General features: G+C 51.9%; 1 protein-coding gene across 3 annotated transcripts; it reads right to left on the reverse strand.

Annotated features, from left to right (window-relative positions):
* Window positions 1-1,299: 1,299 nt before the first annotated feature.
* On the reverse strand, window positions 1,300-14,555 carry RAB3IL1 (RAB3A interacting protein like 1). Of its 3 annotated transcripts, none has more exons than XM_050975257.1 (11): window positions 14,220-14,555; window positions 10,866-11,100; window positions 10,591-10,686; window positions 9,133-9,210; window positions 8,352-8,567; window positions 6,081-6,209; window positions 5,881-5,993; window positions 5,557-5,580; window positions 4,169-4,268; window positions 3,511-3,577; window positions 1,300-3,169 (listed from the first exon to the last, which is right to left on the reverse strand). In XM_050975257.1, the coding sequence occupies exons 1-11, from the start codon at window positions 14,537-14,539 to the stop codon at window positions 3,087-3,089; spliced, it is 1,461 nt and encodes a 486-aa protein (XP_050831214.1). In that variant the 5' UTR covers window positions 14,540-14,555; the 3' UTR covers window positions 1,300-3,086. The 3 variants fall into 3 exon arrangements, with proteins under 3 accessions (XP_050831214.1, XP_018777584.1, XP_050831215.1); XM_018922039.3 differs by lacking the exon at window positions 14,220-14,555 and adding an exon at window positions 13,729-14,094; XM_050975258.1 differs by lacking the exon at window positions 5,557-5,580 and having other exon boundaries at window positions 14,220-14,554.
* Window positions 14,556-18,631: the final 4,076 nt, after the last annotated feature.

An 18,631-nucleotide genomic window follows, 5' to 3' on the forward strand; every position in this document is an offset into this window, starting at 1 on the left:
TGGGCGTGTGGGGACAGCCTGACCAGCTGCACAAAGACAGCCTGATTTACAGCCCTGAGCAAAGCTGGAGTAATTCCACAGGCAGGGAAAGGACACAGCCAGCAGACACAGGGAACTGCCAGGAGCAACCAAATCTCTCTGGTCTAAATCCCAGTTTCTCAAATAGTAATATCCAAATGCTTAGAAGCACCTCATCGTGCACAACACTAACCTCCATCATCATCCAAATATCCCTTTTCTCTCCCAAACTTGAGGGAAACAGGGATGAAAATAAAATCAAGCAAATCAAACACATCTATAAAAGAAGATTTTTTGAACTCCCATCGCTTTGAAGCCCTTTATTTCAGCCCAGGACAGGCTGGCAGACCCTTTGTGGGGGCAAACAGGCGCCAGGAAGATTGCAGGAGGTACCAGAGGACCCAGAGACTCAGCTCAAACCCTGGTTTGTTTATTTGTGAGGGGAAAAAGAGCAGGAAAGTTCTGGTGGAAAAGGCTGGGAATAGGGACATGATGTCTTCTCCCTGTGACACTGGCTTAGGAGCCAGTGTCACAGGGAAGTTTCTAACAGCAATCCCTGCTGACTTTCCACCGAAAGACCCAGACTCAGGAAAGCATTCCCAGTGTCTCATCTCATACGACCATCCCTTACAGAAATCCAAATCCTTTCTTTCCTTTCCACTCTCCAGCTGCCCAATTCTCTTTCCCAGCAGTGCAGGGAAGCTGCAGGAATGTTTTCCTGTCAAGAGGCTGCAGGGAGGGTCAGAAGCAGGTGGGACCTGGATATGCTCCATTCTCCCAGGGAGGGAATGAGGGAGGGAGGGCAGTCTCTGCCTGGGCTGCCTGTGCCCTCTCGTGGCTGCCTGGCTGTGTTGCACAACCCGATTCTTGCATGGCTTTTTAATTGAAAATGAAATTAAATCCCTTTCTGCACACAGCTCTCCCACTGTCATCTCCCAGAGGGGATGAGATCTGCCATGTTAATGTGCAGAGCCAAGCAGGGAGGACAGCAAAAGGTTTTAGTGAAACCACAACGACCCAAAACCTCTGCCTGCCGAGAGGAGAAGGGGGAGACTGATCAGGAAAGAGGAAGGAAGAAGATCCTCCAATTACCCAGCACCCATGCAGTGCTTCAAGCCAGCAAATTAAAGGAGACACAACCGAGCAGGGGAAGCCTCAGCTTCCCTCAGGAAGAAGAGGTATCTGCTCTGATGAATAAAAGCACCCTCAAACCCCATCCTGTAGAATTTTCTCTTGAACCCCAAGCACCCCAACCCTCCAACTCCAACCAGGCTTGTAGAGGTTAATAGCAAATGTTTATTTTCCTATATGAAAGAGCAGGGTGCAACCATCCCGCTGCTAACGGAGTGACTTCATTTTCCTTCACAAATTGTTCTCTGCTTTGAAATGCAAGACAACCTCAGACAAGGCATTGCTCCAGCTCCTTCTGTCTCAAAGTGCTTTTCAATGTGACACCACAGGGCAAAAAATATCCCAGAAACCAAAACATCTCCTAGTCAGAGAGATCATCTCATTCCCAGTGCTGCAATGTTTGTGCAGCGTAGCAGCTCACGGCACAGGAAGACATGGAGAGATAGAAAGGATGGGGGAAGAGATGCAGGGATAAATTCCAGGGGTGGAATTCACCTGAGCTGAAATCCACAGCTAGGAAAACCAAAGCTGTGTTATTTCTCTCTCTCCCAGACAAAATCCAGCAGCTCACTGGAAGAAAATCAAGTTCCTACTGTAACAGCCTTCAGAAGAGGATGGAGTTACGGATCTGAGGATGGGCACCAGCTTGCTGAGGGTGGCAGAGGGACAGGGTGACAACCCTGTCAGAAGTGGAAACCCCAGAGTGAGTGATGGCTAAGCTGATTCCAGAGTCACTGAAAAAAAGGCTAATTAGCTACAAAATACTGTCATGGCTTTAATAAACCTGGGTCTGGGCTCAGGATGTGTTAGGCCTGTGCATTCCTACAGCTCCAGTGACATCCCTCCCTCCCAGCACATTTTGGGGCAGGCAGGAACCTTAGCCACATTCCTCATAGGCACACAAAGAGGTCTCAGATTCCCTCACCAGGGAATGGCAGCCCAGGAAAAGTCATGATTCCCAGTGGACAGGCTCTGATGTAGCAGTGGGAAGGAATCGCTGGGCTTTGGGACTGCCAACCTGGGCATGCTCCCTCTGGAGACACAAAGAACCCAACCTGGGGCAAGGGTTCTGCCTGAAGAGAGGGAACAGGACTGCCCAAAGCTCCCCCAAGAGCAGGAACAGCTCCAAGACTTGTTTGTGGGTAAGTTTTATGTTTAGAAGCTTCATGGGGGACTTCACACCAGGGACTGTCACAGGGCCCTGCATCTGCCTCTGACAACTCAAGCAGATTCCCTAGTCTGGGGGAAAAAATCCTGCAGCCTGCTGGGAGTTAGGGAATTTCCCTGCTCCCTTTCTTCTGCTGGAGGCCCCAGGTGCACAGCTCCAGCCATTCCCCAGCCTGCATAACCCAGTGCCAAACATCCAGCAAAAACAGGAACAAATCCCTCTTTGTGACTCCGCTGGCAACAAGCTTCTCTTGCAGGCTCCTTGAAAAGGAACAAGGAAGTACTTGGAAACAAACTGTTCAAGATTATTGTGTTCTGCTGGCATTTTCAGGGCTGCTGTGGTCAGCAGGACCTCAGGGACAGCACCCCCTCCATCCCAAAAAAACAAGTGGAACAGACAGCCAGCATGTGTCCTGACAGACTGGCTCACAAGGAAGGTCCAGAATTCCCACCCTGCACAGGCCTAGCCTCGGGTTATGCCAAAGCAGGCTGCATATAAAAACAAAAGGTTTTAAAAAATGGATATACACTGCAATTAGGAGACTCCAGAGTCCATGGATGGTCATCCTGGAGCAGCCAGGGCCAGCCCAGCTCCAGGGGCAGTGTGGCAGCTGCATTGCAGTCACACTTGGAGGAGTGGGACAGCTGAAGGTGGAACTTGTGCCACTTGCTCCTTGCTCCAGGCCAAGGGAAAGTGGAAGGGAGCAGGACAGGCACTGCACTCCAAGCCCTTCCTCCAGGAGCAGCTTCCTCCAGGCTCAGGGCTCTGCTCACATCTCACTGGGATAAAATCCAAGTTTGGCCAGAGACATCTCCCTCCGGAGCCGCATGACCTCCCAGTACATCAGCTCCACTGCAAAGCACAATGGGGGCAGAGAAGGGGAAAAAAACACCAAAAAATCAGTAAGGAGGGCATAGCTGCCACCAGCTCCTGCTCTGCTGTGCTCCAGCATTCCCAGAGTAGAAGGAAGCAGGACAGGCCCACCAGGTCACCCCTTACCAGCTCCACCCCTGAGCAAAGCTCCCAGGAAGCTGATAAGGAAGGAAGAGATGCTCCCCTCATGCCTCTCTTTTGTCATTTATCTGCTTCTCAAAGACACCCCCAGCCAACCCCACTCCTGTCACTCCAAACAGCTCCTCCCAATTCCTCCCAGTTGCCTCCATAGAAAGCATCCCCCTGGAGCCAGCTCTTACCATCCTGCCTCACCAGGCCTTGCTGGATATAGCGGATGTAGGTGAAGAAGTTGCACACTGCTGTGATCTGGGTGACAGAGAGAAAGAGGGGAAGAAAAAAAAAAGGAGCAAAGATTTGAGACATTACTTTGGTGTAAGTGATGAAAATGAGTCAAACCCGTCCACAAAAACCAACTTTTTGTGGGATCAGCTCTTCAAAAATGCAGCTCGGGAAAGAATTAACTTCTAAAACCCTCCTCTGAACAAGAGCCCCAACAGCAACATTAACAAACGATCCACCTTCTCCCTCCCCTCCACAGAAAGGACAGTTTGTTCCCACAGCCAGGCACGGATCTGACTGGAACAGCAGCAGCCTCGAAAGGGCAGAAAATCATTGTGCTTTACAAAGGGGAATTAAAGAATAACAATAGAGCCAAACAATCAAAGCTCTGTACTGAATGAAATCATGGCAAGTGAACACACTGAAGGTTATCTGAAAGCAGAAGGAAGAGCTGGATCTGCCCCCTAATCACCAACTAAGAGCTACCTCAACCTCAGGAACGACCTCAAATCTCACAGTTTTTCCTCAATTCCAGGGCTGACCCTCAGGAACTCACCCACTGCAGGGCATGGAATGATGTTGGAGGGTCAAGGGACCCTGAGGAGGTGAAGGACTCACCCTGGCCCTGCAGGAAGGGGAAATGTAGTAGTAATTCCCAGAATCCCCCAGCATGATCCGGTGCTTGCAGGTCCTGGGGAGGCCGCTTAGAGCACATTTCCTGAAGGAAAAGGGAAAAGCACTTCAGCAATCCAGTGGCACCGCACAGATCCAGCAATTCAGCCACCTGGAGAGATTAAGTGAGAGATCAGAAGCCATCCCCCAGGTAAGGCACCATGAAGAAGGAAAAATAACTCCTTGGCTGATATTTTTTAGCTCCTGGAAATATTCCATTAGCATCAAGTTTAGGAGAATTTAGATGAAAGCACCTTTTCCCTGACACACAGCCCCAGAGGAAACCACAGGAAATATTAAAGAAGTGAGGCTGGAGCAGGGCTTCAATGTCCCCTGGTCTCTGCACATGTCCCCCACATTCCAGGGCAGGCTCAGGTGTATCAGCTTTCCTGGTGAGATGTAAACACGCTGGCTGGGCACCAAAGCTGGCCTCAAAACAGGTAAATCCAGCATTTGAGCAGGATTTGCACATACCAAGAACTCAAAACAAGCCAACCCCTCCTCAGGCAGACAGGAAAGGAGCTTGACTTCCCAGTTTTGAGATTTCAGAGGGTGAAAACAGCCTTTTCCACACAATCATCAGCAAGGGGTGCAGCATTCTTTTATTTTCTTCCCTTTTCTCCTGCTATTTGCAAGGCAGATGATTCCCATCACCACTTAAAGCAATAAAGCAGAATTTACTAGTGCACAGTTATCACCACGTTCCTCAGGGACTCAGGAGGAAGAGGAACATCACTCCCAAACTGCAAAAAACCTTCTCTGGGGAGCCACAGGAGGTGACAGCAGAGGGGTGAAAATGTTTCAGAGAGCTCCTGAGCTTGTCCGTGGGCTTGTTTTCCACTGCTCTCAAGGCAAACATTAGCCAAGAGTGGAAGCACGGGTTCCAAGTGTCCAGATGCAAGGAGAAGTAATCATTTACCAAATATTAACACAGCCTAAGGAGACTGAATTCCCAAGAGGTGCAGGATGACCAAAAACCTTGTAAACAAGATACCTGTAAGGAGTCACATATTTGAGCATTGCAACATCCTGGAAAAGAGTGACTCTTGCTTGATTAGTACCACTTGGTGTAAAACCACAGCTATCACAATCAAACAAACCAAACAGCCATAAAAATCAGTGTTTTGCAGCGGGGAAAAAAGGGAACAAATTCCTTTTGGGTCTTTTACTGCCGATGGGCTCCTTCCCTTCCTGCCTGGGTGGAATTTAGACAGAGTTAAAGAGTTAGGTCAGCTCAGCAAAAACCTCCAAGCTGCCACATGGTGCTGAGTTAGTGACTTGTTAATGCTCCAGAGACCTTTGATCACTAGCTGAACAATAAATATTTCACTTACGTTACGATTTGTGACCGGAAGCCACTGTGAAGGCAAAAAAAAATTAAAAAATCAAAAGGAAACTGATAAACACAGGCTGGGTTGTCTGGGGAATAATTTGCAGGAAAGTGGTAGGAAACCTGCACGTCCCTTCTGTCACAGGGACACCTCAGAAGGTAAGAAAGGACTTAAATTTAATATCTGAATAAAATCCCTCCTCTTTATTTGGAATATCACATCGCTCCTGCTAGTGGGAGGTTGCCCAAAGCAGCCTGTCACACTAGTCCATTACAGGGGACAAACCAGCAGCAAGGAGGGGACAAGGCAGGGGGACATGGTCCTTACTTGGGGCCACCACAGTCTTCTGCTGCCACCTTCCCCACAGGGACAGTCTGGGAAGCCACTGGCTCGATGGTGAGGGTGTTCTGCTCCACTGCCACTCTCACCAGCTCCGAGAGCTGCAGCAAAACAAGGGAGAGCAGGAATGAATTCCAGGAAGGTAACACTCCAGAGCTGCCAGCTGCTCCTGCTTCTCCAGCACTCACCTCCTGCTTGGTGAAGTCCAGACAAGGTCCTACATCTTCTCGGTAAATTCTGTCCAGGAAGGAGCAGGATTTGTCCAAAGTTGGAGATTCCTTCCAGGCCTGGAACTCGGCAAATAAAATGGAGTCGACCTGCAGCAAGTGTCCAAAAAGAGCAGGAAGAGGGAGGAATACCTTGTCAGAAAGTACCAGACACTATGCAGGAAAGCCATGAAACATTGCTCTGCAGCTGGAGAGGCTCAGACATCACAGAAGTATCTGAGGGAAGCTGCCTGGCTCCAGGGATCTCTTGTGTCCCACCCAGTTCTGTGCCAGAGTGCCACAGCCACCCTGGGCTGTGTGTGCCAGAAGCCTGCAGGCACCTCTCTATCCCATTTTCCTCCAGGTGGCTTTTCCTCCTTCCTGTGGCTGCAGGAAAGCCACCACACAACCACTGAATAGACAAACAGCACGCTCAACCCGTGGCTGGAATGATGAGGGGCAAGAGACTCTGTGGGATCTGGCATTAAAATCCCAGATGGATCACTGGGCAAAGCACCAATCTGACTGACACAGAGCAGCTCCTACAAGCCCAACAAAAGATTCTGAAAGGAAAAAATAAAACTAAGCTGAGCAACACAAAGAACATGAGTGAACGCAGCTGGAAAGGTCCCGATTCCAGCACATCCTCTGTGCCATGGAGACTGCTCACCTGGGACCAGCAACAGCTTCAGAGCCACAAGATGTAAACAAAAAAAAGGAGGAAAACAAAATGAAAGGAAAAAAAAAATGGAGATTAGCATAAAAGGAAGCTGGAACTGAAAGGCTGGAAGCGTGAGAGGCAGGTGAGTCCCACCCATTCCCTAAGGTTGGTTACCTGCCGTGAGGAAGAGAAGGAGGAAGCATCTGCTCCCAAGGCCTGCCAGCCTGGCTCATAGGTGATGTGGATAGCCTTCCCAGGGAGGATGCAAAGGAGCAGGGAGAGGAGAGCAGGGAAACCAGACTTGGAGGGCAGAGGGAGAGACAGACAGTGAAGGAAGAGGTTTAGAGAGACAGGCAAAGAGGGAGGTAAAAACATGAGACACAGAGAAAGGCTCAAGTCCTCCCCTGCAGGAACTGAGCATAGTCCTCAAGGCACCACAGGGCCACAAGACACATCTTTAAACTTCAGCTTGAGGTGCAGAAAGGGAACAGAAATTACCATTTTTAGGCCCAATTTAAGATCTTTCCCATAGACCACCAACTCTCTGAATGCCAGGGTTCCTGTTTATCACTTCTCCCATAAGGATTCTGAGGGACAAAAAACCATCCCATCCTTGATACATAACATTGGGCACTCTGGAGGCTGAGCCCTGAGATTTGAAACCATAGGAGATCTCTACCCTGTGGAAGTTACTTCTGTGAAGAAATGACAGATCCAAATCTTTACCAAGCCTTTGTGTTCCCTCAACAATTCTTCATGACACAGGCTGCAGCTCCCAAAAAATCACTAGTGAGACATATTCCTGCAGCACATTCTTCTTCTGTTTCATTTTTCCTGACCAAGTGCCTCCTATTTGCTTCCCAGGACAGCTGTGTCCACATCTGCTAGTGGAACTGACTTCTGCTCAGCAGCTCTCCACATCTGCTCACAGCACTGGCACCCCCAGGATCTGCCCCTCAGTGATCCCTCGACTGCTTCCTGTCCCGACAAAGAGGAAACCCCCACAAAAGGAAGCTCTCCAGTGCCTGCCTCAGCACAAATTTAGGGAACAGGGCACAAACAGCTGCTCAGTGAGACCACAGAGCTCTGTGGGAAGCCCAGAGCTCCTGGAGGGGCAGCTCCGAGGCCGACACAGCCGATGTCCCCAACCCACCTCTCTGCACTCCCAGCTGGATGTCCCCAAGCCAACCCACCTCTCTGCACTCCCAGCTGGATGTCCCCAAGCCAACCCACCTCTCTGCACTCCCAGCTGGATGTCCCCAAGCCAACCCACCTCTCTGCACTCCCAGCTGGATGTCCCCAAGCCAACCCACCTCTCTGCACTCCCAGCTGGATGTCCCCAACCCAACCCACCTCTCTGCACTCCCAGCTGGATGTCTCCAACCCAACCCACCTCTCTGCACTCCCAGCTGGATGTCCCCAACCAACCCACCTCTCTGCACTCCCAGCTGGATGTCTCCAACCCAACCCACCTCTCTGCACTCCCAGCTGGATGTCTCCAACCCAACCCACCTCTCTGCACTCCCAGCTGGATGTCTCCAACCCAACCCACCTCTCTGCACTCCCAGCTGGATGTCCCCAACCCAACCCACCTCTCTGCACTCCCGGCTGACGGGCTCTGGAGCCACGTTCTGGCTGGCAGCTGACACCATGGCACTGCTGGTGCTCTTGTTCCGCCCGTGGCCTTTCCTGAAGCCAGCTTTGGAAGGGCTCTGCAGCTGGGGGTGCAGCTCCCGGTTCGGGGAGGATGGCGTGGATGTGATCACCAGTGTCTTCAGGGCTGTCACCTCTGCTTGCAGCATGTCAATCTGGGGACACAAGCAAGAGTCACCCTCAGCACCTGCTGGGCTCCAGTTTGCCGCATCCCACCAAACACTGAAACCACAGGGAAGCAGCTACAAGCCCAACCACAAAGCGTCTCCCCATACTCCCAGTGCCACCATCATCCAGAATTTTAAACAGCAGCTGTTTTGGAATCTACCCCTTTTGTCCCAGAACTAATCACTCCAAAGAAATTTCTCTCTCCTCAAGATGGAGCCATTTGAGCAGCCCTGTGATGCAGCCATGTCAGGAAATTCCAACTCCCCAGGTTCCTGCTCTATCCTTCCATCCCAGAGCTGTAACAACTTAACTCATTATTTCTCTGTGGATCCACTTCCCTAGTGAGAGCTGGATCAGCAGGAGACGGCAATGCAAGGATGTCTGTGAGGCCTTTTCCCCTCTCACTCAAGTGTCTGCTAGAAAGGGACCACAGCATCTCAGAGAGATGAAGCTGCACTTCGCTCTGCTCAGCCAACAAACAGCCCTGTGGCCAGGCTAGGCAGAGATGCCACCACACCAACCCCAAAAAAGAAGTCACAGAGAGTCACTCACCTTGCCCCGGGCCTCCCTGAGCTGTTTCTCTGCTGCAGCCTGTTTGGTGTTGGCTTCTCTCACCATCTTGTGGGCTTCCTGCACCAGAGAGAGTTTTAATCCACCTGCTGCACCCCAGCTCACACAGCCAACAAGGCAGGTCCCAGGTCTGTCACATCACATGTTCCAGGCAAGAGGACAGACATCCCTGCCCCATCCAGGGAATTTGTTCCTTCAGCTGTGCAGAGCCTTCCCTCAGAACTTCCCAGAGAAAGTTCCCAGTGCCAGAGCCTGGAGTACATCCCCTTTCCAGGAGTGTAGCTGGCTAAGTTAAGGAGTTTAGCTGGCCAAGGTCATCTCTCACTGATAGGGGCTGCTGAGAAGAATGCCAGAAGCAAGGACCTGCCTTTCCTTGCCCTTGGGAATTGCTTTGACATTAGAACCCACCCATTCCACACCACAGCTGTGCATGCCCCTATTCCAACAGCTGTGACTCCAGCCTCACCTCAGCCTGGTTCCTGCAGTCACTGCAGCCTTGCTGGTGATCCCTGACTGCTGCCTGTGGCTCTGATCCTGATCCACACTCATTGCTCAGTCATGGTGAGGGCACTGCTCCTGCCTGCCTTGTTATTGCACTTTGCTCCCACTCCCCTTTTGGAGCAGCAGGTCCCACTGCCCCAGGCATGGCTGTGACACAGCAGGAGCTGTGGGGGCCAAATGGAGGAAACTGGCTTAGAAGCTTCTCCCACAGGAAGAGGGGAGCGGGATGCAGCACAGCTGGGGCCTCCCTGCAGTCTGGAAACAGCATCTAGCCAAGGCCACCAAAGGAAGGGGACAGCCCTTGACTACATGATCTCCAAGATCACCCTGTGCTCAGGCAGCCAAAATTGGGAGGGAATGCTTCCTTGGCTCTCACAGCCCTGCATTTCAAAGGTACAGATGGGCTCTGGCATTCCTCATTATCCAGACAGATCCAGACATTAGAGCTGCTGGTGAATAGGATTTTGCCAGGATACAGCTTGGCAAGAATCCCATTACAACAAAAAACCACCAAAACAAAACCCACAACTAACAAGCCTTCTGGACACTCACTGGAGCAGAATGGATGAGGACATCCAGCATGTTCCCACCCCCAGCAAGGGTTGGGATGAGCCAAGGAATCATCTCTATTACAGAGCAGCTGCCCAGACTGCAGAGCAGGCATGGAGAGGGACAGGGAGCTATGCTTGGCTCCAGCTCCAGGCATTCCCACATTTTGGAACCATAACTACTGTGCTCTTTATGCAACCCCACAGCTCCTAGAAGGAGAAGGAAATCCGGGTAAAGGCTGCACCTGCACCACTGGTCAGCTCTGCTTCTCCAAGAACAAGGGAGAGGAGGAAATTGTGGGAGGAGAGCTGGAAGTCCAGGGAAAGCCTGTCTTAAAGGAGCTGGATGTAGGCTTAGCTGAAGAAATGATGAGAAAGGAAGAGGGTGTACCTCAAACAGGCTGGCTGTTAACTCCTCCAGTTCCTGCTCCAGCTGTTCCCTGACTTTTGACAATCTCTCACATTCTTTGTCCTTGAGCTTCAGCTCCTGTTGAGGAAATGGAGAGGGATAGGAATGCTGATGCCCTGCCCAAGCCTGTCAATCACAGCCCTTCCTCCCAGCACCTGACCCATGACCCAAGATTCCTGTCACCACCTCCAGGAAAGCCCCCTCTGCTCCAACCTGTGCCACCCTCCCCAGGAATTCCCCAAAACCCCGGGGCTCACCTTCTGTGCCTTGTGCAGCTCATCTCTCAGGAACTCCGAGCCCTTTTCCCGGATCTCCACCGAGGAGCTGCGCAGCCGGGACACGTTGAGCTGCTCCATGGACTGGGGTACATGCACACCTCCAGCATCCTGGCATCCACCCTCTGGCTCCTCCTTGTCACCTTTGGATGGCATCAGGGTCTTCCAGTGTCCCACAGTGGGTGGATTCTGGCTCTCTTCCTCCAAACTGACCTGGCTGGGGGTAACAGCATAGGGAAAATGAGCATGGGGATGATCCAGAGCCTTCCTCCAACACTCACAACATATCCAGCCCCAGGCACAGGCAGTGGGAATGAGGCAGGGAGAGTGATGGGGAAGAATTTGAGCAGCAACAGCTGCACCTGTTCCTCTGCCCTGCAACCCTATGAAAGTGCTTTACCCTTTTGGCAGGGTGTCCTTATTAATCCAGGACAACCAGGAGAATGAAGGACAGCTCCTCCAGGGATCCCATTCTCACCTGCTGTCCAAGAGAAACACCCTGCAGACAGATTTTTAGGATTCCAGGATTCTACACCCAGTAGACCTAAGGTCAGACTTCCCTATTGAAGTAGCAAAAAAAAAAAAAGGAATGTAGCTTTCCCATTCTTTATATAAAGAGCCCATTCCCCTCTGCTGCCAACCCAGCCTTCCTCTACATCTGGTTCAGAAGGAAAAGATCTATTTTTAACTGATTTTTAATCTATTTTCCCACCTATTTCCCACCAAAATCCCCCACAGAGCTGTCTAAACCAGTGTATTTTCCCCAAGCTGAGTCGAAGCCCTGTTTTTTAGTTTCAGTGGCCAGCAAGCAGAGACGTCCTCGAAAGAAGAAAGCAGAAGAGTGACCCAGGATATTGCACTCCAGTGCTCAGTAGGGCTCTGTCAAATCCCAAACTAACACAGAGGCTGGAGAAGTTTTAGGAATGGAAAACATCATTTGAGTGCCTGCATGCAGGGCACTGCTGTCACTGGGGTGTTTGCATTTCTCCTCTTCCTTACTGAACTCTCCCCATGGAATCTCCCTCCATTTGAAGGCAGGGGCAGTGTGTCCAAGGCTTCCCCACATGGAAGTTTTCTGCGCTGCCCAGACACAGACACTGCCCTGCAGATTAACCTGCTGCTGCTTATCTCTGGCTCACAAGCTCTAGCTGAGCTCTGGTGCCCTTTTCTTCGTGCACCTCCTCCCACACTCCTGGACACTGCTCCTCACCCACCACCTCCTCCTGCAGAGCAGCCATCACCTCTTTTTGCTCAGGCTCACTTTTTCCTCTTCCCTCTGCCTCATCTCTGTGTTTTCCTCTTCTGCATTTCAGCCAGGCCATACTCTTTCCCCTTGCTCTGACTCCATACAGGCTGGGCTTATCTCCTCAGTCCCAGAGTGTTCTATCACCTTTTCCACTCTAATTTCTCCCTTTCTGTGCCCCCAAGCTGTCCAAGACCAACAGCTGTCCACAGCCACCTTCCAAAGAGGGAACAAAGCTGCAGCTCCCAGCTAAATCAGCTCAGGTATCATAGGAAAGCATGTGGAAAAGCACACATGGAGAACTCTCTGAACACTGGGAAGAATTCACACCAGAAAGGAGCAAGGAAAACAGAGCAGAGAGGATAAAAAAAATAAATAAAAGAAACAGCAAGGAAAAGGGACATTTCACCAGTCTACTGATACAAATACTCTTAATCTAACCCACAGGAAAGAAAAATAATGTTGTCCCTTTATGACTCTGTAATTCTCAGCTGAAAGTTGCCTCAGGAGAGGCAATTTCAGCGTATTTCCACGCACTACGGAAGAAAACTGGAGGATATGGAGGAATTAAACAGTCCCACCCACATTCTCTAATGCCAAAAACATATCCTGGAAAATCATCTACAATGGAATAACTCATTCTTTCTCCACACCATGCAAACAGAATCCCTATGGAAGCCTTAGCTATGCTTGATTCTACTCAGTGTCCAGGTGGGGCTCTGAAATCCTATCCCAGAGTCCAAAGGACCACCAGAAACACTCCCTCTCTTGCTGACTGGTAGCTGTCTTTCCAGGAAAAATGGATCATATCCTAAGAGTCATGCACTGACACAAGAAATGCAAACCTACACACGCCAAAAAAAAAAAAAAAAAAAAAAAAAAAAAAAAAAAAAAAAAAATCCCCAACACCCTACAGCCTTCTAAAGTTGGTTTCTGTAGAAAAAGCAAAAAAATGTGCAGGATCTGCACTTTTTCCAGCGGGCCCCACATGTTTCCTGCAGCACTGATCCGACGGGGCTGTTTCCTGTGCAAGCAGCCTCCAGCTCTCTCCAGGTTAAACTCTTACCCTCAGGTTTGGGAGCAGGGCCTGAATTTTCCATCCCCACTGGGATGGACACCTGACCTGCAACACCATGGACCAGCATCAGTCCAGAGTGGCTCATCATCCCATGTGTGCACAGCATCATCCCTCAAATGTTTGGTAGAGCATCTGGCAGTAGTTTATTATATTTTTATGTTATTATATTATAGCAGAACACACATTGGTGTTTTTTGTCTTTGCCTCAGCAATGAAACGTCAAGTCCTGTTTTTGGGGATGCTGCTGCCACTATATTCCATCTCCTTACTTGGCTTCCACACAACTTCTTCCCTGTGAAGGTGATGGAATGGATTTCCCAGAGAAGCCGTGGCTGCCCCATTCCTGGAAGGGTCCCCGCCAGGCTGAACAAGGCTTGGAGCAACCCGGTCTAGTGGATGTGTGTCCCTGCCCGTGGCAGGAGAAGATGAACTTTAAGACCCCTTCCAACACAAACCATTCCAGGACTCTACGGAGACACAGAGCCCTGGCACACGGACCCTTCCCCATCCAGACCCGCACCTACCCCCGCAACATCGCTGGGTCCCGCTGCTGCCGATGCTGCTCACGGCGGAGGCGCGCCCGCCAGAACCCCCATGGCCGGGGCAGCCGCACCGGGAGCCCGGGAGAGAAGCCGGAGCTGTGTCCGGAGGAGAAGCCGGAGCGAGAAGCGGAGACGAGCCCGGAGAAGCCGCAGCCGGAGCGGGAGTCGTGCCCGGAGGAGCCGCAGTAGGAGTTGTGTCCGAAGGCACCCGAACCGGAGGCGCCACCGGATCCGTGCCGGAGGGGCCGCAGCCGAGCCAGGAGGGATCAGAACCGGAGGTTCCGTGCCCGGAGCAGCCAGAACGGGATCGGCTCCCGCAGGCTCCGGAGCCGATCCCGAGCAGCCGCGGCCCCGCCGCCCACGTGATGCCGGCGCGGCTGCGCCCTGAGCGCCGCCGGCCTGAGGGGTCCCTGCGGACACGGGCGGGACGGGCTGAGCTGGCAGCTAGAGGGGTTTGTCACTCATCAACTCACCGCAGGGCAGTGAGGACGTGCAAGGAAATGTCCGACAACTCCCCTCCGCCCTCCGCTCCGCTCTTCGTCCCCGGCTCGGAATCGCTCCTGGCTTCCTCCTCCTCTTTCCCGACGGCGGGATGGGGAATGGGGGCTGCTGTCTCTGCTGCTCCTTCTTCCTCAGGAGGAGGATGCCTCACACTCCGCCCCTGCTCCTGCGTGGGGTTCCTCCCACGGGAGAAGTCCTCCTTCTCCAAGGACTCTTCATGCACTGCCCTAGCGTGGGTCCCGTCCACAGGGTCAGGAGTAGGCAGCTCCAGCGCGGGCTCCTCTCTCCACATGTCCTGCCGGGACCCTGCTCCAGCACAGGCTCTCTGTGGGGCCACAGCCTCCTTCGGGCATGCCTCTGCTCCAGCGTGGGCCCCTCCATGGGCTGCCGGTGGACCGCTGCTTCCCTGTAGCCCCCCGCTACCAAAACGGTGCCACACAAAGCCAACGCAGAGGAGAAACCTGGGATTTTAACGCAGGAAGGTGGAAGGATGGGGGAAATCTGGCTGGGGGGAAATCGGCTGCTGATCGTCCAGGGTTTTTATACTTCAAGGGGAGCACTGGGCACGGAACCCAACAGGCAAACCACTTCTGCTGTCACCTGGTCCCATAGCGGATCCCATTGCCACCTGTGGATTGACAGCACTGGAATTTTGAACCAAAACCTGCTGCTGCCCTCAGAGGACATTTCCCATCACATCCTACCTTGCCATTGCCCTGGGCTTCCCTCCAGGCAGCCGTACTCCTTTGTCACACACAGCGACAGCTCCCTCCCTGCTCTCAGCTTGTCCAACCTCTGCCTCTGGGACAGACCCAATGCCGGAGGCAGGAGAGTCAGACATGGTGATCCTGATGTCCACTGCAGGATTTTGCTGTGGATACCACACAGGGAGCAATTCTCTGTCCCAACATCTCCTGGGTGTTTGTATCATCTCCAGCCCTGCCCTGCCTCATGGCTGGGATCCACGGGGACAGCACAGGCCAAGCCCATGCTCTGAAGTCTGGGAACGGAGTGTCCGGGATGTTTGTGTCTCTGGCTGCAACCTTTGCTATCTTCAGAGAACTTTTGGGAGGAGGGGAAAGATCTTCAGCTCTGCAAAGCACACCAGATGTAATTAGTCTTTGTAATTATTAACTCCCAATGCTTGGCTAGCAGCAACAGAGGGTCCTCGGATTAGAAAGGTAGAAGTGCTTCCAGGAACCAACAAAGGCAGGAAGGATGAGAACTGATAGTGCTGACAGGAAGCTTTGAGAGAGATGTGCTGAATCCCAGCCACTTGAAAAAGTAACTTGTCATAAGGGGGAGAGCAGCATGTGCTCCCCTCTTCTTCCCAGAAGAGAAGCAGGAAAGGAAAGGAAAAAGGGGAAAGTGGAAATAAAAAGAAGGGAAATTAAGGGGAAGGAAAGGGGAAGAAGAAAAAGAAAACCAGAGAGAGGCTGGGAAGGGAAGGAAGAACAGGCATTATCTTTGAGTTTGGAAAGCAGAATCTGACTTGCTGACACCCCTTACCCAGCAAAATCAAACCAGCTGGTATTGCCATGGAAAGGAGAACAAATGGCCTGAAACTCCAGGCTCCATCCAGCCCCTCTGGCTGGCTCCTTGGCTGTGCCACATGTTTGCTCAGCTGGCTGCATGGGCTGCAGCAAGGCTCCTGTGGGGTCTCTGATTTCCAGCACCAGCACGTTTGATCCTCCCTTCGGCACCTAATCCCCACCTAAGGGGGATTCCTAAGGCAAACGACGAGGGTCCTCACTAAGGACCCTTCCTTCATTTTCATGCTGTATCCACTGAACTATGCAACGTCTGAGGCAAAGTGAGAGGCTTGTCACCATCCAAGCCCCTAAAAGCAAAATGCAAAGGATCAGATGGAGCTTGGCACAGGGACAGGCACCCCAGCTCTCAGGGCAGCAAGAATTAGTGAGGAATTCTGCAGCATGAGGGGAACAAGCCTGGGGGTCCTCACAAAAGCACTGCAGGGTCACTGCATCCTCTTCAAACATTTCTGGCCAGTTCAAACCTTTGAGTGAATCCTGTCCATAAAAAACAGCATCTCTCCAGACACTTCCCAGTTCTATTTTTTAAAAATTACATCAGATTTCAAGGAAGAATGTAGTTTGCAGAGATGCCTCTGATGCCAGCTGCCTCTGTGTCTATCCCAGCACTGAAACTGGAGAAGGGAAAGGGATTTCACCAAGCTTTGGGACCTGCTGTCCCTAAAAGCACTTACTGTTCTCTGGGAGAGAGCAAGGAGGGCACTGTGCCTTTCCCAGCCAGCTGCTGCTAACTCAGCATTGAGAGCAGCCCTTTGGCATTCCCAAAGCAGGGATTCAACTCCCAGTACAGCAATTCAAGCTCTACATCTTTAGTATGGAGAAAATGAGGATGATTCCAGGGCTCTGAGGATGGATGTAAGCACGTCTTTGCTTCCTGCTCTGCTGAACAAGGCAGGCTTTCAAACCATCCTCCTCCTCAGGGTCTGAGGCCATATAGGAGATGTGGAAAGAGATCCAAGCAGCTCTGCCACGCTGGTAGCCCCTCAGTTATTTACTTTAATATTCAATTCCACACATATTTCCTACTGTCCCAAGAGCAGCTGTGGAGCACACAAGCTGCCAGCAGAGCTGCTCTCAGAGGAGGGCAGCAGAGGCCCCCAGATGCCAGCATATCCCTCCACAAACAGCAGGACACTCGGGGTTGTTGTTCCACGTCCACTGGAGCAGCCAAACTGCTTCCAACAGCTACAGCAAATGTCTCACCTGTCTCTCTCTGCTGTGTGTGAGGATGAGGGTTCAGGCACTAAGACCCTCAGCAATTCCAGCCCTGGAAGTGGACCACATTCCCTTCAGAGAGGGTCCCTCTGCTCTCATGTCCCTTCACAGAGCACTGATACCACATTTTAAACCATGCTCTCCCTGCCACTGGTAGCAATTCCCAGGACTGCACCAGAAATTCCACATCAGGCAGATGCCAAGCAGCACCTGCTCCAGAGGAGCAGTGAAACAGCCTACTCCCCCTGTCAAGGATCAGTCACAGGAAAGAGAAAACTACAGCTGGGACAAACTGATCCAAACTACTGATGCTAAGTGTCAAAGACAAAGCACAGGAGAATAGCACAGGAGTAATAACCAGCACTGGTTATTACAGGAGCCTGGGTCTCCAGCTGCCCTTACCTGCAAGGATCAGACCTGTGCTCCCTCTCCACAGTGTCCCACAGCTGCCTAAACAATGGAAGACCAGTTCATTAAAGATTTTGATTCAGAGCCTTATGGAAGGGGAATGTCCTTAAGACCTGAGCAGAAAGCATTGAGGAGGTGGTAGAAGGGCAGTCACAATTGGGAAGGAGAAGAAAAGGGACTAAGAACCCTGGGAAGACAGAGGGAAGGAGTTCCCTGGCTTGGTGGAAGTTTGAGGGCAAGGCAAGGACCAATGTTTTTCAGGATGTCATGCAAGCAAGCACAGTGACAACTCTCAAGCACTGCTGGAAAAGCAAGAGCAAAAGAAAGTGAACACATGGAAAGAGTCTCAGAGAACCAGTGGCAGATTGGAAATCTTCAGCATCCAAGCCACAGCCAGAAGAGGTAGCAAACTCATCCAGGGACAGTGGGGGATGACAGGGAAACATCCTGTGAGAGCCAGGCAGAGCATGGACCGGGTCTTTCACTGACCTAGGGAAGAGAGGGCAGCCCCCAAGCCACCATGTTTTACAGCCTTGGTGGAAAATTCCAGCCCTGCATAATCTCCTGAGGTTCCTGTAAGATTGTGACACGGAGAGAGGGACCAAACAGGAAAGAATTAGAGGAAAAATGCCTCTCTTCTGGCAGCCACAATGGCTGTGCCAGGAGTTTGCAGCAGCGGAGCAGCCAGCCCTGCCTCCCCCTCCTCCGGCCGCCTCTATAAACACGCAGGGCTTACTCAGATTAGGAGGGAACAGGGCAAAAGACAACAGAGTCTCTTTTGTAATGAGGAGGGATTACAGCATCAAGTGACCGGCTGCAGCTCCCAAGTGGGTCTCAGGCTCCTTAGCACACCGTGTGGGGCAGGTCCAATCCACCTATGAGCCAAGGGGGCACGAGGATGTGGGTGGTGGCCCGGGCCACAAAGGACCTAGCGGGGACACGTGCAGGACCAAACCTCCCCAGCCTCCAGCACAGCTCAGGAGCCCATGACTGTGAGTATCTGGTCCTCCTAACAGCAGCAGGAGGATCACTCTTTCCTGCAGAGATCCATCTTCCTGCCTATCCGTGACCTCCTCTGGCTCCATCCCTCTGCTCTGTCTGCTCGTTGTCTGTCTTTGCGATACCTGCTAGGGTCTGTTTGTGGTGGGTGATGCACCTGATGTCTCAGAATCTTGCTTGCTGTGGGCTCCCACAACTGAATTCCAGGT

This window comes from Serinus canaria, chromosome 5 (assembly GCF_022539315.1).
Source record: "Serinus canaria isolate serCan28SL12 chromosome 5, serCan2020, whole genome shotgun sequence".
NCBI lineage: Eukaryota > Metazoa > Chordata > Aves > Passeriformes > Fringillidae > Serinus > Serinus canaria.

Excerpts from the sequence above, each read along its gene's own strand:
- RAB3IL1 (XM_050975257.1), bottom strand. The coding sequence starts at position 14,539 with ATGTGGAGAGAGGAGCCCGCGCTGGAGCTGCCTACTCCTGACCCTGTG. Across the intron at positions 10,687-10,865 it reads AGCTGCACAAGGCACAGAAG|GAGCTGAAGCTCAAGGACAA; the intron begins GTGAGCCCCGGG and ends TTTCCTCAACAG. Across the intron at positions 9,211-10,590 it reads TAACAGCCAGCCTGTTTGAG|GAAGCCCACAAGATGGTGAG; the intron begins GTACACCCTCTT and ends TCTCTGGTGCAG.